Source organism: Spermophilus citellus, assembly GCF_964194105.1.
Source record: "Spermophilus citellus genome assembly, chromosome: 12".
In the NCBI taxonomy this organism is placed as follows: Eukaryota; Metazoa; Chordata; class Mammalia; order Rodentia; family Sciuridae; genus Spermophilus; species Spermophilus citellus.
In genome coordinates, this window is record NC_138198.1 from 83,296,825 (window position 1) to 83,315,683 (window position 18,859).

Here is an 18,859-nt window from a genome sequence, read left to right on the forward strand (position 1 = left end):
AAGGTATTAAAAAAATAAAGGAAAGCCCAGTGGCAAGAACTGCAGTACCCACATTCTCAATTACCATTCTGAGGTTAAAAGAGAAAAAGCTGTCAGATTAAATAAGATGAAGAACTATGGGCATGAGTGTCATAGCACATACCCGGTCTTGTTAGAGCTTGGTTTACCAGGAGGGTTTTTCTTTTTCCTTTTTTTATTTATATATGACAGCGGAGTGCATTACAATTCTTATTACACATATTTCTTAGTTTGTTTTCTGTTACTGTAAGAGAATATTTGAAACTAGGTAATTTTAAATAAACAAATTTATTTGGCTCATAGTTTTGGAGGCTTGGAAGTTCAAGATCCAGGGGCTGCATTTGATGAAGACCTTTCTGCTGCATCATTCCGCATGGTGGAAAGCAAAGGGCAAGAGAGGGCACTCAAGAGGGAAGGAAGCTGAACCCCTCAATTTGTTAGGAACCCTCTCGTGATAACCCACGCCTGCAATAATGGCATTAATGTACTCAAGAGGCAGAACCCTTGTGACCTAATTCTTTTAAAGGTCCAGCGCCTCAACAGTGCTGCACTGGGGATTGTTTCCAACACATTTTGGGGAACACATTCAAATCATAGTCAGGTTTCAGTCCAAAGAATAATTATTCTTCCCTGTTCATCTTGTGGTCATGTGATCTTAAAGGGCTCTTTATAGCCATTAGAATTACCTTACTTAAGCATTTAAAAATTTTTGCCAAGTCCTAAAATATTTTTTAAAGTAGCAGACTTTATTTACAAATAAATATACATTCATCACAAATATCCACACATCACAGGTGTATATAGAATAACACTGAAAATCCTCTGTCCCCTTACCCTACTCCTCAGATTTAAGTAGTGCTAATTTATTAGCGTTAGGTCTTCCTGGCAGAAGATCTAATTTAATTTCTCCCTACAGGTACACATAAATAAATACACACATCCAAACATATACAAGTGTGGGGACATACAAAAAAATAATAATAATAAACAAATAAATCTCTACTACCTCCCAGATTGGCTTTTGCTCTATCTGAACTGTACTTATCCAGCTCCGGAAGGCCAAACTCCAGTCCTTATCCCCAACCCCAGAAAAACAAGCCTACCCATTGTTTCCGCCACAGGTTTCATTCTTACCCATCCTGCAACGCCCTCCCTAATTATGCCTTCTTAGGAGCCTCTCCCTAGGCTCATTTCCTCCACGCTGACTCCTTGCACCTGGTCCTAATCTGGTGTACCCGAAGTAAAGCAAGGCTGTCCTTGAACAGAAGCAGCACTGGGCTGAGAGCCTGGAGCACAGAGCATCTGCCCTCATCTTCCTGTCCGGGGGAACACAGATGTTCTCTGCCAGAGTTCTGGTGTGCCCATTTCTGTGATAAACATTACTTTAGATGAGCCAAACAATAAGGAGCTGAGGCCCGGGAGCCTTAAGGTCTCTGTGGCAAATACTCAACCCTTGGAGTTCAAAGCTCAAATGCAACTACAGACAAGAGGTAAATGAGTGGGTGTGGGTGCGTCCCAATAAAACTTTACTCACAAAAACAAGGCTCAGTCTAGGCCAGCTTTCTGGCTCCTGTGCTAAGATCAAGCAGAATTTATATTTGTGAGAATCACAAGAGTATTTTCTTGTTTTTGTCTTAGCTTCCTTGTGAGGCCACAAAATCATAAAGGGCAAATCTCAGGTGTAATATTCCTTTGAAATTTCCTGTAGCGTTGTAGCTGATGTTCATGGATTCAGAAACCACCAAACTTGCAGTGAGTCGAGGGAATTCAACTGGCTTATATAAGAAGTTGAGAAGTGAGAACTGCTGGTCATTTTGGTGTCGACTCAGAATCTGGGCATTACAAGGCTCGAGAGTCTCTACTTTTAAAGGTTAGCTCATGTGGACATTTCACAACATGCTCCAGGGTTTAATTACTAGGTATATGACTGGACAGGAAAGGTTAAAAAAATAAAAAGCCTCTTCTGCCATTTGTGAGCAACTAAAGCCGTTGTTAAACCCGATTCTAATCGGTGCTCCATGAGCATGCATTATCACATGAAAAAGCTCTGAACACTAGTAGAGATGCTAATATTCCAGGCTGCCTTTAGTAAAATTTTACTGCAGCCTTACTCACATCCAAACAATGAGGGAAACCCAACTGCAAGCCAGGCACAGAGTTAAGTGATTTCTATTTATTGTTTCATTTCTTTCTTTCTTTTTTTTAGTTGTAGTTAGACATAATACCTTTGTTTTATTTATTTTTATGCAGTGCTGAGGATAGAACCCAGGGCCCTGCGCACACTAGGCAAGCATTCTACTGCTGAGCCACAACCCCAGCCCCTTGTCTCATTTATTTCTCAACAACAGAGTAGGAGTATTTTATAGGCAAGGAAACTAAGGCTCAGCGAGGATACTCTGAGGTCATATGGCTCATATGATGATGAGACATGATTTTCAAAGCTCAGTTAAGTGTTCTCCACCCATCTCCCTCATCCTTCCTCACTCCTCTTGCTCATTTCACTGTTCAAACTCCAATCCAGTTTGGGCTCTGATGTAGCCTCAGAATTTGAAAATGGACCAGAGACAGACTGTCCAATCTACCATGATCCTACACAAGCGTTCATTCTTCATGAACTTGTTCACTTGCAGAAATAATGACTATAATTCACGTCTCATTAAGTACCTGTCAAGTAATGACTCACTTCCTCAGAACCATTGGCATCCCTCTGCCCCAGGTCAGCATCCGACCATTCCACCACAATTAAGAGGGCAGGGCTGGGTTCCCCCTGCTGCTGCTGCTGCTGCTGTCCTGGATAGGTAAAGCCAATGGCAGAACCTGGGGACACACCCAGCTCAAGCTCCTGGAAGGAGGGAAGGTGACTGCTAGTTAACTCCCCTGCCCACTGCCTATCTAGGAGCAGGGACACAGACCTGGCCAGTCAGGACAAGGCAGGATGACGGGTGGAAGGAGTGGAATGGAGAATCCTGCCCAGAGATTACACTGGCTGCTATTTTCTTTGGAGTCAGGAAAGCAGGCCAAACAAATAGGCAGAAGCTTTGAGGTGGAGGCAAGGCTGGTTTGACTTCTATTGATGGAAGTCTCTGGTAACTGTTTAATGGCCAATCTGGCATGAACATATCCATATAACAAAGGTTAATCTGTCTGCACCAGACTTGCCTGTCTATAGGTGTTTCAGTCACGTTTCTAGAGTTAAGTTCAGCTTGTCCAAGTCTTCCTTTAACAGATAATCCCTTTAGTTTGGTATTTAACTCATCCAATGTCACACTGCTAATTGCTATTAGACACTTCTGAGCTCTGGTAACCCCAAATTTGAAAAATAACCCAAAAGCCACAGTACTACAACAAAACCATGAAAATGGGTGTCAGTACCTGGTCTGTGCAGATTATTATGGAATGTTCACACAATGTGGCAACAGGGCCATGGGTCAGACCAGCAGGCTAATTCCATCTCTAGTTTATTACCAATTACTGGAAGAAGCCAAACTGGAGATAGGCATAGGCCTTGAATGAGATGCTTTATTGGCCAAATGAAACATCTGCTGAATAGCCATTCAATTTAGCTTGTTAAACATAAGTAATCAGGTAGCAATATTCTGAATTTGAATAAATCAGAGAACAAATCAGAAGACAGTAGTTCAGGCTCTCAGTCTGCCATTCATGAACCATGTAACCTTAGCACAGATATGAGGTATAATGCCCACTGTATCTACAAACAAGAAAAACAGTCATAATATCTTAAAGGAGTTGTGTGAGACAAAGTAAGAACAGATATGTGACAGCAATGGAGCACTATGCAAAAATTAGGTAGCTATTTTTTGTCTTCAATTTTCTGTAATCTAGAATAGACTCCCTGCCAATTTTTAACAGGTTTATGAAGATGATTAAGATACCATAAAATTCACCCTTTTCAAGTGTTCGATGATTTTTAATGAGCAATGAAGTAACTTCCCCTCATTTTCTTTAAAATTTTTTTTAAATTTTTTTTCCCATAATATTGGTACATATTTATGGAACACAGTAATACTTTGATACATGTATATAACATACAATGATCAAATCAGGGTAATCAGCATTTCCTCAAACACGAATCATTTCTAGGTACTGCTTCCCCCATTTTCCTCTGTTTCCTCTCGTCCGCCTGGTATACGTCAATTTACTCTCCAAAACAGAACTTAAAAATGAACTTCTTTGGGCCTCATCCTTATTTCAGGACTTCCCTTTATATATATTTTTATTCCTGCTCTTCTCCTCATTAACTATGAACAAGAAAGGGACAACAAATAACATTAAAACACAGCATTTTAAAGTATATGGACTACTTTCCAAATGGGTAATTCTTTCTTCTTTTTTTTTTTTTTTTGCATCCTATATTGTACCCAGAGCCCCTAAAGGAAATCAGAGTTCCTCAATGGAAGAGACAGTAACAATTGAAGAATATAATTTTAAAGCATCTCTCAAATCCTCTCAACAATACAAGTGCATCAGAGAGAGAGAGTTTTTTACTTCTTCTTCTGATTCTTTTTTTTTTTTTTTAATTGCCAAAGCAAATGTTCCAAGAAAGCTCAAGACAAAGGAAAAGCTCCCTATCCAGTCAATCACTTCGATCACCGGGAACCAACTGCAAATTCAATTCTGATGGCCAAGAACTTTAGAGAGAAGGTATCCTAGCTGCAGAGCAGGATGCAAACATCGTGGATCATGTAATGTAGCACACTGACTGGGGCACAATTCTGATAGCTAACAGTTTAATCTTGTTGGAGAACTGATGCCCTTCACAGAGCTGTGGGTGACAAGGTGGAAAGGAGCACCTGAGATCTGAGATCAGATTAGAGATGGCCTAATCCAGGCTTCCCAGTAAGTAATATGCTGTGCATAAAACACTGCATCCCTTTCACAAGTGAAGGCTGAGGAAGGGTTACCCAGGAGAGAGAGATCATACTGTCTTCATGATCAGAGGGATTCTTTGTTCTGAGTCATAGAACAAACATGGAGAAATACAAAGACCCATTCAGCAAATCCTTTTCTCTCTACCCACTTGCTAAAATTTCTTTAAAAAAAAATCTCTTTTTTCCCCTTGAAGACTTAGGCTAATGAGACTTCTAATCACCCCAATAGTCAAAGACTAGGGGAGACTGCGCAAGATTACCCACATTCACTTCAATTTCAAATGGTTGTTCCATCCCACTCTAGGTCTAAAGAGGAACCCATTTCATCTCTCTTCAGGAAAGGTCACTTCAATGCTTAATTTCTCTCAGCCCTTGAGTTTAAAGACCCTCAAGAAAAAAGCTTATTAAAAATTACACTCAGGGGCTGAGGTTGTGGCTCAGTGGCAGAGCGCTTGCCTTGCATATGTGAGGCATTGGGTTCGATCCTCAGCACCACATAAAAATAAATAAACGAAATAAAGATATTGTGTCCATCTAGAACTAAGAAAATTTTTTAAAAAAAATTACACTCAGGAGAGTGTAATTTTCTCAAAGCCGCTTGCATTATTTGGGTAACCACAATGTTTTAAAATCATTTGGTCTAGTAATGTTATTTCATCATTTATAAATAGTAAAAATTAAGAAAAGCAAAAATCTCCTTGAAATGTATTTCAAACCTTACAAAGAATAATTAGTGTAATTCCAAGAGAAGCTGATTAGTGCTCAGATGGAAACCTGAAGAGTGGTTATCATTGGTATGATTTCTAAAAGCAGTTACCCCCTCCCCCAATCTGTCTAGCTTCCAGGCTTTCCCCCATCTGTCAGGTGCAGTGAAAATTTCTAGACTAGAGGGAGTTAAATTTAAAAATAGCAATAGGAGTGTTTTTTGTTAAGATCTGCAGACCTTGAAAAGGCTTCCAGGAATTTTGCAAGAGATTCACAATCTTTGCTCTATTCCAATTGCCCTAGAGGGGAGGCACCCATCAGGGCCATTAGCCTTGAGGTAAAAGGACTGCAGACCTGGGTGTATGCCTGTAATCCCAGTGGCTCTGGAGGCTGAAGCAGGAGGATCCCAAGTTTGAAGACAACCTTAGCAATTTAGTGAGGCTTACCTAAGCAACTTAGTGAGACCCTGTTTCAAAATAAAAAATAAAAAGATTTGGGGATATGGCGAAGCACCCTGGGCTCAATCCCTAGTACCAAGATAACCAAAACCCACCCACCAACCAACCAACCAACCAAACAAACAAAAATCAAACCCAGAAAACAAACAAACAAACAAAAGGAATGCAGAGATAAATTAAAGCTACTTAATAATGTGAAGCCTGCTGATTAGGTCCTGATCTATGGAAACTGAGTAGCTATGTTTTCTCTAGGGCTATTGAGAAACTGCTGTTTCTTGAGCTTTTACAGGGTTTAGGCATAGTGATGAGATCTCTCCAAATATTTTGGTATTTAATAATTCCAATAACTCTATAAAGTATTATTTATCTTTAGAAGATTTTAGGGCCTGAGAGTAAAATGCCTAAAGCCACAGAGCTGGTGACTGATCTAACTCCTGAACCTCAACCCTATCCCAAACTGTTCCTCCGAAATCTGTTTTCACTTTGGATTCATCCTGATACCCTGATATTAGATGTGGGCTCTTCCACAAGCCCACAGAGCTGGGGATTGCACACTTACACACACACACACACACACACACACACACACACACACACACACTTCTGGAGGAAGCAGCTCCTTTTCAGGCTCTTGGGCCCTTACTGGATCAGCATCACCTATACCCTTCTGAGCACTACACAGAAGTTTATAGATTTTTCACAGAACCCCTTAATCTGTTCTTCCCACAGATTCACCACTCCATTAGCTAATGACCCACCTATTTGAGGGGAGTTAGTGGGCACAGAATTCCCAGAGGGCCACTCTTTCATCCTGATCTGATTTCATTAACACCCACGTCCTTAGGTATTTCCCCCATTCCCCATGGTTTTAAAAGAGAAAACTGTAGACACACAAACAGCTGTGAGGGGCCAATGCCCAAGGCTACTAAACCAAGTAGAAGTCCACCCAGGGAGTCAGGACACAGTTCCAGGACCATTCTGTCACTAGCTAATTGTGACAAGGGGAAATTCAACTACCCACTCTGGGCCTCAGTTTCCTGAAATGTTAAAGAGGAGGTGATAAGTAGCAAGATGCACCCCTTAGAAGATCAAGCTGACTACATTATATAAAGTACTCAAGTTTGTTTCCATTTGGTGCTTCATGAATTTCCATTCTTCACCTCCCCTTACACTTCCATTCTCAGGAGAGAAAAGGAAATAAAGTGGCTGGATCTTCTAAACAAATTTACACAGAGTTCATGTGTATATAGAATTAGAAAAAAAGATTATGTCCCAATCCCTCTTCACCCACCGTTCCGTCCCCCCTTCCCTCTGACCCCATATCTTAAATGGAGAAACTAGATGACCACAGTTGAAATGATCTCTAAATAGGTCAAACAAGCAAGCCCCCAGCTGCCACCCTCCTCCAGACCACCGGGAAGAGTGTGGCTGGAGCCAGGAGACGTGGAGGAGCTCCGGGGACAGCACCCACAGACCAAGTTCCCTAGGCCCTGCCGGTCCGCGCCCCCTAGTCTCCCACGTCCTGGGTCCCCCGCCTCGGGGGAGCGTCCGCCAAACCCGCGGCTCTGCCTGCTATCTCCTGGGCTCGCGGCCGGGCCACGTCCCCTACAGTGCGCCGGGGTCGCCGACCGCCGCTCACCTGCGCGGGACAGAGCAGCAGCAGGAAGAAGCACAGGGCTGGACCGCGCCCGCTCATGCTGCGGCCACGCGGGGCTGCGCACATCTGCTAGGGTCCGGATCGCTCCGCAGAGCGCCAGGCTGCTTCTTCACTTCCCGGGGCTGTTTCAGGACCAGCGCCTGACAAGGGAGGGAGCAGGCGCGGGCGGCTGCAGGCAGCGCGCGCAGGTCAGGAAGGAAAGAGGCGTCGTCGGCTCCTCCCTTTCTGGGAGGTGCTGCTACCGCCCCCAGAGCGCTCAGGGGCGGGGCCTAGAGGGGCGTGGCTTGGGGGTCCGGGGCGGGGTCGGGCTCTGACAGTGCCACGACAGCCGGAGATCTCTCCTAGGTCCGGTACAGTCTTTCTCATCCTGCGGCCTCTGCGTGCGCAACGTTGGGTTGGGGACTCCCGGACCTGGTCAGCTGAGCTTTTGGAATCCAGTCTGGGAGGATATTTCTAGAATCGTGTCAACAGTATCTGGCTTTGGTGCTTTGTTTCCTTTTGTCACCCTTATTTTCCACCTGGGTTGGAGAGGGTGGCGAGGTTTTAGCAAAAGAGAATACTTGGAGACAATTTTCCCATTGAAGACCCCATTCCTCAGTGCAGTATATGTTTATCTCGGCCCCCAAAACTGAGCAGTTCTTCTCCCGAACCCAGTTACCCAAAAGGAATTCGTGCCTGGGAACCATCTAGCAAAGCTCGGGCGGTGAAGCGGTGGCCTGATGGTGTTGTGATCCTAGAGCGCAGGGGGCGGAGCGCGGAGCTGGGTGGTGCGTCTCAGCCAATCTATTTGTTTATGGTGCACGCAGACCACGTTTGGGAAAGCGCTGGAACCGCACCACCTGCTGGCGGAGCCTCGCCTCGCAGTAAACCAATGGGAGAGAGAAAATGCAGAGAATGATTCTGAGGGGAAGACCTGAGTGTATTCTAAGTTCTAGATGAAGTCAAGCAACACACACACACACACACACACACACACAAAGTCACCTTCGTTTTTGAGCCATGCCCTCATTATATATTTTTTTGCTCAGCACTTATTTTTATTGCATGATTTTCTCTGTTACCATTTTCTCTCAAACTTCAATTATTCAGATCACTAAAATGCATCAGTCATTACCATTTTGAAGTTAAAATGGAAGTAAGGATCTCTTTCCCAAAGTCCATTTACAGTGAAAAAATTATCATGTGTAGCAATGACCAAACTCTATGTAGGTAGCATGATAAAGGTGACCTTCCCATCCTTACCCTACAAAGCACTATTTCAATTACCATCTTTCCTCCCTTCCTCCTTAGTCCTGAGATGTCCACCTGACTGGCCTGGCAGTGAAACTGTAGATTTCCTCTGGACCTTTAGCCCTAGATCTTCCATGAGGACCTCCTGGCTCTCATCCAGCTCAGTGCTCTCCCACTCCCCAGATACTGGCTTCTGGTGGGTGGTTCTACTGATGATAAAATGTAAGTATGCTATAAAATATATAAATACTTATAAAATATAAAATGATGATAAATATGCTTTCATGCAAGGAGTCTCAAAGGGTGGTCACAAGACCACCACAGCAGCATTACCTGAAAACTTGGTAGAAATGCAAATTCTCAAGTCTTCCTGGGGGGGGGGGCATGCATGTTTTAGCAAACTCTCCCTGTGTTTCCATTGTACAATTAGGTTCTCAACTTCCTGCTGACTATATTCCCTGGATTCTGGTGGGTTAATTACACTTCCACTATTAGTAAACTACTCATGAAAACAAAACAAAACCACCTTTACTAAATAATTGACTTGGGAAAAGGCAGTTTCAAGTTCCAGGAGACACATTTCTAGACTGGGCAGGAACTTTGATGCTCCACAAATTATGTCCACCATTCACTAAAACAGTAACAAAAACATCTGATAGACACCCCCTCGGCTCCCCCAGGCCTCAATCTATTATACATCTTCATACAATGTTCAACAGCCCAGAAAATATTTTAAAATAAAGTATCATATATCTAGGAGAAATAGTTGTGCGGTTTTTTTTGTTTGGTTGATAAAATAATCTGCACTCATGGTGGAGACTGAAAAACACACAAAAGTTTAGAGACAACAAAAAATCACTTATAATTCCTTTGATGGATAGTTCATGTTATTGTGGTGTACTTTCGCCTTTTATGAAATTTTTTTTGACATAGTTGAGATCCTAAAAGAAACTTGTTTGCTTAACCCATTTTGACTCCTCATTACAAATATGCAACATCTATAAAAAACTTAAATTGAGCAACAAATATACTGGTAACTGAAATAGTGTTTGAATACCTTTTATGTTTGCAGAGTTGAAAACTTGTGATTTAATGGGTTAATGAATATTTAGTACCACTACCTTAAGCACCATTCAATGTGGATCTCAGAATAAAGGAAAAAACAAGAAGGAAAATATAATTATTGGACATATGCATTTTTATAAATGTGCAAAAACATCCTTTAGAATAATTCTATGTAGTTAAAAATCTGTATGTGAATATAATATACAGACTTTTAAAACAATGGGAACATATTGAACATGGTTTTCATCTTGTATTTTAGCAATATACTTTTGTAACTTCTACTTTTAATAGCCGTATATTTTAATACATGTGTACAAAACATCTGAAGTTAAATTTCTATGACTTCTATGGGCCCGTTGCAGAATAGCATTGAAGTGAATAAAATTCAAATCACCAACTAACAAGTATTTCAAAACAACTCATTTTCTGTACTTGGATTTCTGGTACATGTGAAGATTTGTGTGATCCTAGTAATAACCCATAAATTTACCTTTTATTTTTCTACACTTTCTCACATTCCTGAGCTTCTCTGGATTCCACAAAACCTTGCATCTGTCTGTGACTTCCACTTTCTCATGGTACTCCATCACAAAAATCTAAAAACTGTTGAACATTTATTTCCCTTTGGGGGGAGAGAGGGAAAAGTTGAACCAAGACAAAATTATGTTTAGCAGGCAGATGGAAGAGGAATGTTGAAATATTCATTTTGATCCATTACACAATTCACTTAATAAATCTCCTATTAGACATTGAGTTTGATATTTTCTATAAGAAACAATGATGCAATGAATAGCTTTGTACCTAAGTATTTGCAATAATCTACAAACATAGTGTTGGGAGGTTTTTTTATATTGTATCAAAGGAAATGTAAATTTAAATTTTGATTACTATCAAATTGCTTTCCAAAGAGACTGAAGTTTATACATTTGCCAACAACATATGCAAGTGCCTGATTCCCTACCCGCTTGCCAACACTTTGCTATTCAAATAGGTGAAACATAAAATCTGTGACTTGTAAATCTGTAATTTGTTCTCTTTTTTCTTTTCTTTTCTTTCTTTCTTTTTTTTTTTTTCGTAGTGAGTGTTGAACCCAGGGTCTTGTGCATGCTAGGCAAGCCTCTATCACTAAGCAATTTCTAAGCCCAATTTTATTTTTTATTTTAAAAAATGTTAGAATGCCTTCGTTTGTATTTAACTGTAAATGAGAATAAGACTCTTTTTTAAAATTGTTGATGGATCTTTATTTTAATCATTTATTTATATGCGGGCTGAGAATGGAACCCAGTGCCTCACACATGCCAGGCAAGCGCTCTACCACTGAGCCCCAGCCCCAGCCCAAGACTCTTTTCTTATGTATTGTGATTTTCTTTCTTTTTCTGTGCCTTTTACTTTGTATCAGATTATTTTCTTTTTAAATTATTTAAAAATATTTTTATTAAGAATTAGCCTGTTGGTCTATAATATGTGTTGCAGATACACTTACTATTTTATTAGTTTTCAGGGTTATAAAAATTATTCCATGTTTTCCTGTAAACTTTTAATCATTTCATGCAAATAATGATCTACCTGGAGTTGTTCACTATAAGGAATCACATAGAGATACAACTCTAGGCTGGGGGTATAGCTCAGTAGTTGTGTTTAGCATGCTCAAGGCCCTGGGCTTGATCCCTAGCACAGCCAAAAACAAACAAACAAACAAATAAATAAATAAATAAAATTAGCTTTCCTCCTTCCCCTAAGACAATGAATATGGATACCTGCTTTTCTTTTCCTTTTCCTTCTCCTCCTCCTCCTTCTCCTCCTCTTTCTTCTTCTCCTTCTTTTCTTCTTCCTCCTCCTCCTCCTTCTCCTCCTCTTCCTCCTCCTCCTCCTCCTCCTTCTTCTTCTTTGCTGGGAATCAACCCCAGAGCCTGTGCATTCTACACAAGTGATTTTCCACCAAGCTAAACTTCTACCCCATACCTGTTTTTTTTTAAGGTCATCGTTGGTTTTGGGTTGCCAAATCCAATAACAATTATTTTGTTCTCATCTCACTTAACTAGTAGCATTCCACATGGTTGATCACACTCTCCTCTGTGAAACATATTCTTCCTTAAGTCTTTCTTGGGTTGCCTCATTGGCTAAGTATTGACAATATCTTATCTTCTAGACAAGTTACGATTTGAGAAATATAGTCACGTTAATAGAGTTTTATTACAACAAAGCAAATTTGATTTTTTTTCTAAAATAAAGCCTTTTCCACCTGCAGCTGATTTGGAAACTTCAAAGTATATAGTGATTCAAGTTGGTGAAGAAAAACAAGAATTCCTAACTACTGCACAGATTACATGATTGCCTACTTTTTAACTTGAAGCCTAAATTTCATAAGGAAATGAAGATAAAGTTGGGTCTTTGTGGGTAACAGGACGCAACAGATCTTACTTGGTGATATCTGAGGCTGCTATTAATAGACCTAGACTCTCTTTACCTTGGTTACTCTTTTCTCACCTTTTCCTCTTGTCTTCTGTAGCAAAATACCATAGATTGTGTGGCTTAATGTATTTTACTGCATAATTGTCACGTAGCGTAATAGCTACATCCTGTTTTTTCAGTCCAAAGATTAGTTTATAACTTTTCATCAAGTAATCATCTCATGGTATGATTTTGTTTGTCACATCCTTAAAAGATAAACAGAATCTCTGGTCTAATTCCTAGGTCCTTGATCCACTTTGAGTTGAGTTTTGTGCAGGGTGAGAGATAAGAGTTCAATTTCATTTTACTACATATGGATTTCCAGTTTTCCCAGCACTATTTGTTGAAGAGGCTATCTTTTCTCCAATGGGTATCTATGGTGCCTTGGTCTAGTATGAGACAACTTTATTTATGTGCGTTTGTCTCTGTGTCTTCTATTCTATTCTATTGGTTTGTATGTCTGCTTTTGTGCCAATACCATGCTGTTTTTGTTACCATAGCTCTGTAGTATAATTTAAAGTCTGGTATTGTGATGCCTCCTTCATCACTTTTTTAGCTAAGGATTGCTTTGGCTATTCTGGGCCTCTTATTTTTCCAAATGAACTTCATGACTATTTTTTCTATTTCTATGAAGAACAACATTGGAATTTTAATAGAAATTGCATTAAATCTGTATAGCATTTTGGTAGTATGACCATTTTGACAATATTAATTCTGCCTATCCAGGAGCATGGGAGATCTTTCCATCTTCTGAGGTCTTCTTTAATTTCTTTCTTTAGTGTTCTGTAGTTTTCATTGTAGAGGTCTTTCACTTCCTTTATGAGATTGATTCCCAAGTATTTTATTTTATTTTTTGAGGCTATTTTGAATGGGAGAGTTTTCCTTATTTCCCTTTCAGCTGATATGTCATTGGTGTGAGACTCTATGATTACTAGAAGACAAAGTAGGCCCAACTCCCCATCATGTAGGTTTAGGAACCAACTTCCTCAAAAAGACTCCTAATGCCAAGAAGTAACTTCAAGAAACAATGAATTGGATAGTATCACACTAAAAAGCTTCTCCACTGCAAAGCAAAGAATCAAGAATGTAAAGAGAGAGCCTAGGGAGTGGGAGAAAAATCTTTACCACCTGTACCTCAGATAGAGCATTAATCGCCAGGATATATAAATAACTCAAAAAACTTAACACCGAAAAAACCCAAAGAACTCAACCAATAAATGGGCAAAGGAATTGAACAGACACTTCACAGAAGAAGAAATACAATTGAACAACAAATATATGAAAAATGTTCAACATCTCTAGCAATTAGAGAAATGCCAATTAAAACTACACTGATATTTCATCTCACTCAGATGAAATGTAATTGTCAGAATGGCAATTATCAAGGACAAGTAACAATAAGTGTTGATGAGGATGTGGGGAGATAAGATACTCTTATACATTGCGGGTGGGACTGCAAATTGGTGCAACCACTATGGAAAGCAGTAGGGGATTCCTTAGAAAACTTGGAATTGAACCACTGTTTGACCCAGTTATCCCGCTCCTTGATTTATACCCAAAGGACTTAAAATCAGTATACTACATTGAAGTAGCCACATCAATATTTACAGCTACTAAATTCACAATAGCCAAGCTGTGGAACCAACCTAGGTGCCCTTCAACAGATGAATGGATAAAGAAAATGTGGTATAAATACACAATGGACTATTACTTAGCCATAAAGAAGAATTAAATTATGGCATTTGCTGGTAAATGAATGGAACTGGAGACTATCATGCTAAGTAAAATAAGACAATACCAAAAACCTGATTTTTGACTTAATGTTCTCTCTGATATGTGGATGATAATCTACAACGAGAGGGTGGGGAGGGGAAGAATAGAAGCTCATAGGATTAGAAAAAAGGGAATGAAGAGATGGAAGAGGGGAGGGGAATGGGAAGGATGATAGAATTAATCAGTCGTAATCTTCCTACCCTTGTATTTGAATACATGACCAAGGTAACTCCATATCATGTACCACTACAAGAATAAAATCCTAATTAGAACAAGTTATACTTCATGTATGTATAATATGCCAAAATACATTCTGTATCTAATAAAACAAATAAAAAGGGGTAAAAAATGGTAAACAGAGTAGCCATGTATTCACCAGGGGAGTATGGGTAGTAAGCATTTGTCTTCTCAAGCACTGGGAGCCAGGGGCCCAGAGTTCTGAATGCACATGCTGGATTTCCTGAGATTTAAATGCTTTGTTTAGAGGCTGCAGTTCTAATGGTAAATACATCTTCTGTGAGTGACCCTGAGGATGGCACGTCAATTGACGAAACCAGTAACAGTGTGCAGAATCTTTGGACACAAAAGATTAAATTTTGTAAATTCATACTTCCCAACACTGTTATAAGTTTTCTCAAGTGTAGTATTTTGACTACAATACACAAATCACACTGATGTATTAACTTTTTTTCAGACCAGAAAAACATTCACTAACTGTCATGAAAAAGTCATGTGCATGAATATGGACTACTCAATTTTAATGAATATTCATAAGTATTCTGTGCATCCTAATTTTGCACCAAAGACTATTTGGTAATGAATCCGTCTAAAGTAGTACCAGCACATTTAAAAAAAAAATCACACAATGGTCACACCTCACATTTTTTGCCAAAAAAAAAAAAATAGGCATAAAATCTGTGACAATCATGTGGTGAAATGGTAAACAACAGAAATGAATGTCTTTCTCACAGTTCTATAAGCAGGAAAGTCAAGGTCAAGGTCCTAGATGATTTGATTCCTGGTGAATGCTCTTTCTTGCTTGTAGATGTCTGACTTCTCACTGTATCCTCACAGTTTTTTTTTTCCAACTTATCATATACTTACATTAATTACTGCATAACAAATTATCTCAAAATATCAGTAGGTCAAAAGAACAAATACTCAGGCCAGGCATGGTTGCCTACGTGTGTAATCCCAGCGTCTCAGGAAGCTGAGGCAGGAGGATTGCAAGTTTGGGACCAGCCTGGGCAACTTGGAGATCCTGTCTCAAAATAAAAAGTAAAAAGGGCTGGAGATGTACCTCAGTGGTAGAGTGCTCTTGGGTTCAATCCTCAGTATTGTTTTAAAAAAATTTAAAGTTAGGGATTGGAGTGGTTCTGAGTGATGATGGCCCATGGTTTCTGTGACAAAGCTGTGGTCAAGATGTTGGCTCAGGCTTCTGTCATCTGAACCCTTGATGAGGCTGGAAGAGCTGCTTCTAAGGTGCAGTATGCTGGAGACCTGGCATCTTCTCCGTGTGGGCCTCTTTTAGGCTGATTGAGTATCCTCTAGACATGGCTGTTGGCTTCCTCTAAAATGAGGGATCGAAGAGACAGCACAGCAAAGCCACAGGCTTTCATGTTCTAGCCTCAAAAGTGACGTGCTATCACTTCTGCCATATTTTGGTGGGCATACAGACCAGTCCTGATCCCAGGCAGGAAAGAGACTATACAAGGATAAGAATATTAGAGGAGAGGAACACTGGGGCCATTCCATTCACGCAGCCAATACCCAAGGGAAAGTTTAGCATTCTAGAAAGTTCATTCATGCCTTTTCTCAATTAATATCATCACTAGCTTCTAACCCAGAAATAACTACTACTCTGACTTCTATCACTATAGATTGTTGTGTCCTGTTCTTGAACTTCGTGTAAATGGAATTATAGTCTTTTGTATCTGACTGCTTTCACTCATTATGTCGGAAGCTCGTCCACATTGTTTGTGGCAGTAACTCATCCTTTTTTATTACTGAGTAGTATTCCAAGGTGTAAAATATCGGGTCATTTCTTGTTGTTATGAGCTTTCTCGAACATGTCTTACATTCAACATGTAGTCTCGAATCATTTGGGTTCTGCAATAAGACCTTTAAAGTTCCTTGTTTAAGCAAACTGCATTTTTACACTCATCTTCATTTAAAACAGCTTATGCCTACATTTATGACCTTCGGGCCGATGGTTATGACTGACTCAGAAATGAGGCATTGCTGATCAGACTTAAGGTAAAAATATTATTCACCATAGTAAAGATGGTTGAGTCAGGGGCTGGGGATGTGGCTCAAGCGGTAGCGCGCTCGCCTGCCATGCGTGCGGCCCGGGTTCGATCCTCAGCACCACATACCAACAAAGATGTTGTGTCCACCGAGAACTAAAAAATAAATATTAAAAAATTCTCTCTCTCTCTCTCTCCCTCTCTCTCTCTTTAAAAAAAAAAAAAAAAGATGGTTGAGTCAGTGGTTGACCCACTCAGGATGCCATCAGGGTGGGGAAAACTTGCAGTTTAGCAGTCAGGGTTTCAAATCAGCATTCCCTTCTCTAGAAGATTCTATCACACAGTTTTCTTTGCTGGGGTGATTTTTGGTCATATCTTTTCTAAAACAGGGAATCTGACTCCTTTAAACTCAAAGCTTTCTTTTTAAGATGATTTTTAAAATTTTAACAGCAGCAAAATAGGAACAATAACAGTATTTCCCTGGTTAAATACTAGTGAGGGAGGGGAAAACTAGACAGAGGAGTCACTCTTTCTGTTGACAGAGATAAAGCTGACAAGGAATTGAGAACTAATCTTTAAATAACTTCCTATAATTGTTAACGCACAACCTCACTCATTCGTATTTTAAAATTGCCTTAAAGTACTGCTAAAAATAAGGGTAAAGGGACCAGGAAAAGATTCTAAGACTTTCCAGACTCACTAATTACATACATTTTTAATGAAGGGCTGAGGATAGTCAGGGAGTCTGGAGAAGGTCTCTCTCTGTGTTATTGGTTTACCCCATGGTGCTCAGTAGGTTAAGCAGAGTCAAGAGGCAGGCTGGGGCCTGGGTGTGGAGTTAATTCCAGTGACTTGGGAGGTTGAGACAGGAGGATTGCAAGTTTGAGGCCCGCCTAGGCACCTTAGTGAGACCCTGTCTCAAAATGAAAAATAAAAGAAGTCTGGGGAGGTAGCTCAGTGGTAGAATGCCCCTACGTTAATCCCCAATACAGGGGGAAAAAAAAAAAGAAAGAAAAGGAAAAGAAAAAATGGCAGAGGCAGGCCAGCTGGGCTGGAGAATGTAGAATTTATTTTTCTAATTTTGCCCATAGAACATATATCTTAGTATGTTTTGTATTCCTGTAACAGAATACATGAGACTGGGTGTTTTATAAAGAAAAGAGGCTTATTGCATTCCCAATTTTGGAGGCTGAAAGTCCTGGGTCAAGATGCCAAGAATAGAGAGTAGCATATGTGGATGAGGTCACATGGCAAAAGAGTCTTCTCATCTGAAGATGAGCCAGGCTCACTTTTTTTTTTTTTTTTTAACAGTGCTAGGAGTCAAACTCAGGGTCAAAAACCTACTCATGCTTAATGCACTGAAGAGTTGCTCAAAATTTATTTTTAAATATTTTCCCAAAACTTTCATATATATATATATATACATATCTCCCACACCAAGAACACAGCTTCAAAAATATACCTTTGAGTCATGTTTTAAGATTCAATACCTAATTCAAAAATTATTTCTTGTGTGGGGTTTTTTTTTTGTTGCTATTATTTTCCTTTTAGTGTCTATTTAATTTCATTAATGATTACTAGCAATGTCTTCACTAGAATTCTGAGCAATAGCCTTTGTGTTCTGTAAGAAAATGCTCCTGGATTTTCAGAGATAGCAATGAATGGGTATAGTCCAGAAAATACCATAATGGAATATGTGTTAAAATGTTAAGGTCAATGAAATTTCTGAATTCAGTTTCATTCAATTTCTGAAGTAATGTTTAGAATTTAGCTATTACTTTTAAACACTGGTAAAATATTTTCATGTTGGGATGGGGTTGTGGCTCAGCGGTACAGCACTCACCTAGCATGTGCGAGGCCCTGGGTTCGACCCTCAGCACCACATGAAAATAAATAAATAAAACAAAGGTATTGTGTCCGACTACAATTAAAAAATAAATATTAAAAAATATTTTCGTGTGCCCTATAAAAATCAAATTGTTGCTTCAAGACTTGCTGAAAGCATACATGTAAAAATAAGTAATTACAAATAATGAGTATTTGTGCACTTAGGTAGAGAATCTGTTTAAAAATATAGTAATGGTGACACATATATTAAACATTTGATATGTAACAGGAAAAAAATAACAAAATCATAGACCCATTTGTAGAATAAAGTTTGAAGTTCTATTCAGGATCCCCCAAATCAACACATTTACCAACAGAGTTGAATTGTTCACTCTAAAATCCCATGCTATTAAAAATCACAGAAATAACTTCTGACTGAAAACAAGCAAAAAAATCAGCAAAGGCAAACTGGGTAGTATATTAATTTTATTTTGAATGACAATGTGGAATGTGTCATCAAACAAATACATGTATTGAAAA

The 18,859-nt window shown here is 39.6% G+C and overlaps 1 protein-coding gene across 1 annotated transcript in view; it reads right to left on the reverse strand.

Annotated features, from left to right (window-relative positions):
* NPC1 (NPC intracellular cholesterol transporter 1) overlaps positions 1 to 7,920 on the reverse strand; it is a 48,764-nt gene extending 40,844 nt beyond the window's left edge. Inside the window, exon 1 of the mRNA XM_081263600.1 lies at positions 7,710 to 7,920. Within this exon, the coding sequence (XP_081119726.1) occupies positions 7,710 to 7,793 (84 nt within the window). The 5' untranslated portion in view covers positions 7,794 to 7,920. The remainder of the gene's footprint in view (positions 1 to 7,709) is intronic.
* Positions 7,921 to 18,859: the final 10,939 nt, after the last annotated feature.